The sequence below is a fragment of the Lepus europaeus genome, chromosome X (assembly GCF_033115175.1).
Source record: "Lepus europaeus isolate LE1 chromosome X, mLepTim1.pri, whole genome shotgun sequence".
NCBI classification, from domain to species: domain Eukaryota; kingdom Metazoa; phylum Chordata; class Mammalia; order Lagomorpha; family Leporidae; genus Lepus; species Lepus europaeus.
Genome location: NC_084850.1, coordinates 88,553,614 through 88,561,707, shown reverse-complemented (window position 1 = coordinate 88,561,707; position 8,094 = coordinate 88,553,614). Strand labels below are relative to the sequence as shown.

Below are 8,094 nucleotides of genomic sequence, written 5' to 3'. Positions count from 1 at the left end.
ACTCCTAAAGAGGAATCGCAAAGGTTTCACAAAGTGTCGGCTGGCTTGGCCATTTCTTGCCCCTCAGTTTATAGGAGATTCTTCCTTCTGCGTATCCCCTTCGGCCCTGAAAAGAGCCCCTGGCAGCCATTAGGAAGGAGCTGGTACTTCTATCCTCTCTTCTCCCCCTCTTCCTCCCCCCAGCGTCTGTTTTGAGATTGGGTTTGGGAACCAAATCTGGCAAGTGCCGGCCTTCCGGAGATCCGGTAGCCCAGCCCTCAAAATAAAGCTGCAGGTTAAAGCTCCTACCCTCGCGCCTTAACCCTGGTCCAGGAAAGAAGGAGCTACTCGGGGAGCAGGAGTCCTCCAGAGCTAGAGCGAGCCTCTCCGGCCCTCCCTCACGCTGCGCCAGCACTTGTTTCTCCAAAGCTGCCGCGTGCCGGGAGGGGAGGGGAGAGAAGGAAAGGGGAGGGGAGGGGAGGGAGAAAGGAGGTGGGAAGGCGTGGAGGCTGGGCCGGCGGGGGGGCGGGACCCGAGTCCAAACTGTTGCATTTGCTTTCCACCTCCCAGCGCCCCCTCCGAGATCCCGGGGAGCTAGTCTGCTGGGAGAGCGAGAGGGTCCGGAGCAAGCCTGGAGGCAGAGCAGACGCCGGGGGGGAAAACGACCGAGCCTAGCGGCTCCTGTGCCCAACAGGAGCCGAAGGGACGCACAGCGCCAGCCCCAGCCGGGTTCCAGCTACAGCCACCATCTCTAGCAGCGCGGCGGTTTCAAAGCCGCCGCCCCAGCGCTGCCTTTTCGGTGAAGTTTTTAAAAGCTGCTTGAGACTCAGAGGAAGAGAGGAAAGTGCCCGGTAGGACTGAAGGCCGCCTTTGTCCTCCACCCCTTTACCCCCCACCCCTTACCCCCCACCCCCGTCACCCCCAGTCTCCTCTCCCGCAGCTGCCTGCTCGGGCTGGTCCCAGTCAGCACCCCGTCAGCCCAGAGCTGCCAGCCAGTTTGCAGAGAGGTAAAACTCCCTTTGACTGAGAGCGGGTGAACTAGCTGCACGTTGCAAAGAAGGCTCTTGGCGACTAGGGAGCGGCTTCGACACCGCCGCCAGGACCTGGCTAGTTAGGCGGCAAGCCGAGAGGGCTCCAGGGTTCCCTCCACTCCCTTTCCACCCCCTCTTGCCTGCCCCCACCTCGAGTGCCGAGCCAAAGATCAAAAGATGAGAAGGCAATCAGGGCTTCAGTAGCCCAAAACAAAAACCAAACCAAAAACAAAACAAGAAGAAAACCGGATTCTTATTTGCACCTGCTTCGGTGGACGCTGAATTTGGAAGGCAGAAGTTTTTTGTTTTTGTTTTTGTTTTTCTTTTCCTCCCCCTCAAGATATGTAGAATTTTTTCAATCTACGCTTGAAGTACTGAGGGACAGACCAAGCCTAGCAAGGCAGATCGTGCCCAGCGCGTGTTTTTCTCTGCACGAGACTTTGAGGTTGCCAGAGCTGTTTTTTTTTTTTTTTTTTTTTTTTTCATTGCTCCTGCAAGTTCGCTCCCTGGAGCTTCCCGCAGGTGGACAGCTGGCTTCAGCGACTACTGCATCGTCACAGCCTGTTGAACTCTTCTGAGCAAGGAAAGAGCAGGTAGGGGTAAGGGAATTAGGTGGCAGATTGAACCAAGCTCAAGGATGGAGGTGCAGCTGGGGCTCGGGAGGGTCTACCCCCGGCCGCCGTCCAAGACCTATCGAGGAGCTTTTCAGAATCTGTTCCAGAACGTGCGCGAAGTAATCCAGAACCCGAGCCCCAGGCACCCTGAGGCTGCAAGCGCAGCACCTCCCGGCGCCCGTTTACAGCAGCAGCAGCAGCAGCAGGAGGAGGAGACCAGCCCCCGCCAGCAGCAGCAACAGCAGCAGGGTGAGGATGGCTCTCCTCAAGCCCAGATCAGAGGCCCCACGGGCTACCTGGCCCTGGATGAGAGACAACAGCCTTCACATCAGCAGCCAGCCCCTGAGGGCCGTCCCGAGAACAGCTGCGTCCCAGAGCCTGGAGCCGCTGTAGCCGGCGGTAAGGGGCTGCCGCAGCAGCCGCCAGCACCTCCGGACGAGGATGACTCAGCTGCCCCATCCACGTTGTCCCTGCTGGGCCCCACTTTCCCGGGCTTAAACAGCTGCTCTGCCGACCTTAAAGACATCCTGAGCGAGGCCAGCACCATGCAACTGCTTCAGCAGCAGCACCACCACCACCACCAGCAGCAGCAGCAGCAGCAGCAGCAGGACGCGGCAACCGAAGGCAGCAGCGGGAGAGCGAGGGAGGCCGCTGGGGCTTCCACCTCCTCCAAGGACAGTTACCTAGGGAGCACCTCTGCCATCTCCGACAGCGCCAAGGAGTTGTGTAAGGCAGTGTCAGTGTCCATGGGCTTGGGTGTGGAGGCGTTGGAGCATCTGAGTTCTGGAGAACAGCTTCGGGGAGATTGCATGTATGCTCCGCTCCTGGGAGGTCCACCCGTTGTGCGTCCCACTCCCTGCCTCCCGCTGGTGGAATGCAAAGGTTCCCTGCTGGACGATGGCCCAGGTAAGGGCACCGAAGAGACGGCTGAGTATACCCCTTTCAAGGGAGGTTACACCAAGGGGCTAGAAGGCGAGAGCCTGGGTTGCTCTGGCAGCGGCGAAGCAGGGAGCTCCGGGACACTTGAACTTCCGTCCACTCTGTCTCTCTACAAGTCCGGAACTCTGGACGAAGCAGCAGCGTACCAGACTCGTGACTATTACAACTTTCCGCTGGCCCTGGCCGGGCAGCCACCCCCTCCACCACCTCCTCATCCCCACGCTCGCATCAAGCTGGAGAACCCGCTTGACTACGGCAGCGCCTGGGCGGCCGCCGCAGCACAGTGCCGCTATGGGGACCTGGCAAGCCTGCACGGCGGGGGTGCAGCGGGACCCGGCTCCGGCTCGCCCTCAACCGCCGCTTCCTCTTCCTGGCACACACTCTTCACAACCGAAGAAGGCCAGCTGTATGGGCCCTGTGGCGGGGGCGGCGGCAGTGGCCCTGGCGAGGCAGGGGCCGTGGCTCCCTATGGCTACACTCGGCCACCTCAGGGGCTGACTGGACAGGAAGGAGACTTTCCGGCACCCGAAGTGTGGTATCCCGGCGGCGTGGTGAGCAGAGTGCCCTATCCTAATCCCAGCTGTGTCAAAAGCGAGATGGGACCCTGGATGGAGAGCTATTCTGGACCTTACGGGGACATGCGGTAAGTTTTTCCTCCAAGAATTGTCGCCTTTCGGCCCAGGGCGCAAAGTCACTCTGTGTTCCGATATCTCGCTCCTCCCAGTGCAAACTATCCCAACTGGCCCTGCGGGAAACTCAGCAGGGTTCCTTCCGTAGGAAGGTCTGCCCTAAATCTGGAGCCCTCCTGGGACTCCTGGACTGCCAGAGAGTCAACCTGAGCGATCCCAACCTCTGCTGTGTGTGCCTTTCGTCCTGGTTCATGCCCTTTTCGGATTCCTCGAAAACTCCCTCCATCACCTAAAATCCATGCTACCTCCGAGCACTCCAGATCCCGCGGGCTCCAAACTTAAATCTGATCGCACTGTTCACTTTCGGAGATAGAGCCCTTAAGCCCTGCACTCTTTTTTTTTTTTTTTCTTTTTTTCTTTTAAGCCCTCCACTCTTCCCCTAAATTCGAGAATTGCGATCAGACATGCGATCAGTTTCTCCTCGAAGGGAGAAGGTTTGTTACGGTTTGTCTTCCAGCTTGTGGTCAGTGTCGGCGTATTAGAGGCAAAAGACTGACCCAAGCTTTTCTCAGCCCGCCTACTCCAAAAAGATAACATGGAACACCCGGTTAGGGAGAGACTGTGGTCTCTGACTCCTGTATGAAGGGGCGAACTTCCTTTTCTGGAAGCAGCTGGGGATTTGCTCCAGGGTTGGAGGTCAAGGAAGAGAATAAAACATGTTTAGAGCCAGCAGACAGACAACTTTGTCCGTAAAGACAGGGCAAGTTTTGCCCTGCCAGATTTCTCAGCGTTGGTTAACTGTGTTGGAAGTAGTTGCTTGGGTCGTTCATCTCTTAGGTGTTCATTTTCTCTGTGGATTATAACAGATCTGCAGCCTTGTACTACCTCAGATCTGCATGAGGTCTATGAAAAGGAGAATGTCCTCTTAAGAAACAATTTATGCCGGCATGAATCTTGACTTACAAAAGTGTTAGGAAAAAAAAAGATTTTGTAAACATTTCCTGCTCTATCCAGTGAGCTCAGAAATCTGCAGTGAGGAGGGAGGACCTGAGGCTCTTCAGAGTGTTTCTTCATTTTAAGGATACACTTGCATTTAAACACATGAGCTGTTAGTGCTAACAAATTGCCTAAGAACTGTTAGTGACCTATGAGCCATAATCTTGCCCCAGAGTTTTAATTAGGACATGAGAAAAGTGGCAGACAATTTCATTTTGCTTATTAAAAATTCTTCCTCTGCACATGTTGAGCTTCTTAGAGATCATGCTGAAGATTTTTCTCCCCTGTAAATTAAGATATTAGTTTCTCTGGTGAGGGAGAGATTATTGACTGGGAAATTAATTCTTCAGGCCGGCCAGGAGCTCATATCCCCACAGACTTATTCTATAATTGTGTCTTACTCTATAATTCTGTCAAATTTCCCCTAAATTTATTCATCACTCACTATTTGTTTGATGACCAAAGTCTAACAATTTGCTTCTTTTCACTGATTCATCCATTCTTGGAAGGTTGATAGCACAGTGTCATAAAAGGAAGAGAGGATAGCAGTTCAGACGCTATTGGTTTCTGCCTTGGTGAAGAAACAGCTTCTTATTAGGCTCTACATTCCATAAGGTTTTTAAGGTTTGGCTTACAGGATTTTTGAAGGGTTTATTTGATATCGTCAAAGTTTTTTTCAGTTAATTTGGAGTGTTTATTTTTGCCATGATGCTAAACCTAGTTTCTAGAACCTTTGATCTTCAGCTCACTCCCTACCACCCCCCCAAAAAAACAGTTTATACTCACTTAACGGAGAGGAAACTAATGACCCCACATATTTTTAAGGGATATGTGTCTTTGAAGACACAACTAAAATCTTGAAGAGGTGGCTATAGAGAACAAAATGTTCTTCCCATAAGGTATTCGATGATCTTACTGATTTTATCCCACATCTTAATTGAAAATCTTCTCCATTAGGAGGACATCATACCCTAATGCCTCCTTGACAAACTATTCAAAATATTGAGACTTTAGTCCTGCTCTCAAAATGACAATGTTATTTAATCTTTCCCGGTTTGTGATTGCAGCAGTGGTTATGAGGAGTCCAGTGAAAGGGAAAACTGCTGTTGCTGTCTCGTGTGTTGACAAATAATTTCCATTTCTACGTTATGGAAAATGCCTTGAGTCACTTGACTGAAAATTAATAAACTTCAATAGAATGCAATCAATCACAATCTAAAGGCTGACATATTTTCTTACTTTCTTTTTCTTTCCCTCACTTCGAAGGGGCCCAATTCGCTGAAAGGCAAGGGTATTTTTAAGCCAAATTCAGAGCTTCCTCCTCCCATGTATCGCATGCACTCTGTGCCAACTCTGAGTTGAAAAAAATCTCTAAATTTTGGCTCCACCAGATAATCAGTTGGTATCCTCCCTTTTCCAGTAGTGTGTGCCTTCTTGTACATAAGTCAGTTGTGCAGATGGATTTTGTTTTTCAACTTCTGCAATAACTCTGTGTTCTTATATATTTACAATGTTTCTGTCTAGAGACGGACATGGGCTGAAGGGGGTCCTTATTTTTTTCTTTAAATGTAGCATGTGGTTTGAACAGAAGCAATAATAAAAAGTGAGGAGGTTTGTGTGCAATGCTGATGATACTTTATGGATCAGTCTGCACTCGGAGAGCAAACAATATTATGATTTTGCTAATTGACCACTAGTTCGCTTGACAGAAGTAGAGAATCTTGTATCCCAACAAGCAGCACAATATAGCAAACATTGATTCTTGGGAGTTGGGGCTCAAGGAAGCCCACGCAGGAATTGGAGTTAAGGTTTAGAGAAATTATCCAGATGCAAAAGAACATCTCAATTTTTCTTTTGGTAGTTTGTGCTGATCTCCACAATAGGTAGTATTTTAGTAGTGATTTGATAGTGGCACATCCTGATTTTTCTTTGTTGTTATTATTTTTTAAAATACAGCATTTTATTAATTCTCTCTTATTTCCTTTCCCCTCCCCTATTATTAAAATAGCAGCTTTTTTATGACTTTCTCACAAGGAGCAGTTTTTCTGTATTGTAAAGCAGAATTTTGCTTTGAGACCAAGGCAGACAAATCCACAGGCTTTGGGAGTAGGTGTGTTGGGAAGAAGCATCCTTTCTCCGTAATCAGTAAATAGCTGATGAACTCTGTCTGGATTCTAGTAATCAGAGCTTTAAAACCCAATAACTACAGGGATGGAACCCCATTTAGAAGAGCCTGCAGGATAGAGATGGAAGGATCTGTCGCTTGTCCACAAAATATCTGTCTCAGCTCAGCTAAAGGTTAACATCGGTGAGAGATATTGTCGAAGAAGCTTGCAGCCTTCTGATTGCAGGGTCACTTTGGGGTGCTTTCTTGCCAGTGCTAATTTTACCTCATCAGACTTCCATTCTTTGAGCTGTAAACTTGGAAAAAATATATTTAATTTGCTGGAGTATTTAGTTCTCTTTGTTGAGTGTTTTTCCTCCCTGTAGCAATTTTCTCATCTGGTATGCATATACACATTTAAAACAAAGAATTCCTTAGTCGCCGGACTCATACATGTACTGTACTCTTAGTGGGATTATGTGAGTTGGAATTAGATAGACATGGACAACTTCATTTTTATTCTTATTAATGGTGGGATCAAGAGCTCCTGTTTCCTTTGGAACCCCGCTCAAGCAGGAAACAGAATGCGGGCTAGGTAAAACAAAGCAAGGGGCTTATTTTAAAGCCATACCTGAAGCCATGATTCTGAATAATAAAAAGCAAATGAAAAAAAATCAAGTTTTGTGATGTTCATCTGAGAGGGAAAAGAAAATATCCCCCCCGCAACATACTACCTCCACCATTTTCTCTTTGTCTGCAGCTTCCGCAAATGCTGCCTGTCCCCAATTTTCTTTTATTCCGCTCCTTTTATGCTTCTGACACTGAAATATAGACTCTTCTTTCTACTTCTCAAGATATTATTCTCATTACACCTGTGGCATGCTCCTAAAGAATTTCTTTTTTAAAGAAAATCTGCAGAGTAACAGATCAGATCAACCTTAGCACCTCTCTTAAAACCAGATGACATGAGAGGATTGCAAAATGAATAGCCAGGCTTTTTTACCTTGAGGTTAGAGCCTGATTCAACAGTTGCTGAGGGAAAGAAGCCAGAGGGTTTGCGGACCCAGAGATTTAATGAAGCATTCGCTGGTCCCTCTCTGTCTCTCCCTCTCTGTCTCTCTGTCTCTCTCTCTCTCTCTCTCTCTCTCTCTCTCTCTGTCTTTCTCTTGTTCCCTCTTTTTGTCTGCAGGTCATGTTGCCACCCTTCTCTCTGAGGCCGAGAAAAACTGGATCCCTCCCCTTCCCAGACAGTTCTGTCTAGGTCAGACCTCAGCGGTGCTATCACAGGCAGTACCTAATTCGCATGTGAGGGTGTGCACTGCATGTGGCCAAGTGAGTTTATCTGCTCAGGCTATGTGTAAATTAATTAATGAAAAACAATGAAAGATATTAAACAAATGATTCTATCTCCTACTTCCCCTGCCAGAGTAAGTTATCTTTATCTTAAACACAAAAGCTGACTTTAAAAATTGCTTGTGAAGTTCTATGCAGTTAGCAGCATCAGTTGTCCTTTATGTCGCAGGGAAGAGAATTATGAAATCTCATATTTATGTAGCAACCTTTTCAAAGAAAAGGCCTATCCTTTTCCAGTTTTTTCACTAGTACTCATGTTAGTTTGAGTAGGCCAGGAGGGCACTTCGTAATCATCTCTTTGCTAGCTGTGATGCTTGTTTATCATGGAGAAAAACCTTCCTGGAGCAGATCTTCCAGCTTTTTCTTTCCAAAGCTTCCCATTTGTCAAATAATGCTTTAGTTTGCTGTTCAGTAAGGGCTACTCTCACACTGATTCCTACTGTCATCCT

At 48.6% G+C, this 8,094-nt stretch overlaps 1 protein-coding gene across 1 annotated transcript in view; it reads left to right on the top strand.

Moving 5' to 3' along the window:
* Window positions 1–887: 887 nt before the first annotated feature.
* Window positions 888–8,094, top strand: part of AR (androgen receptor) — a 191,255-nt gene continuing 184,048 nt past the window's right edge. The window contains exon 1 of the mRNA XM_062184530.1: window positions 888–3,206. Within this exon, the coding sequence (XP_062040514.1) occupies window positions 1,648–3,206 (1,559 nt within the window). The 5' untranslated portion in view covers window positions 888–1,647. The remainder of the gene's footprint in view (window positions 3,207–8,094) is intronic.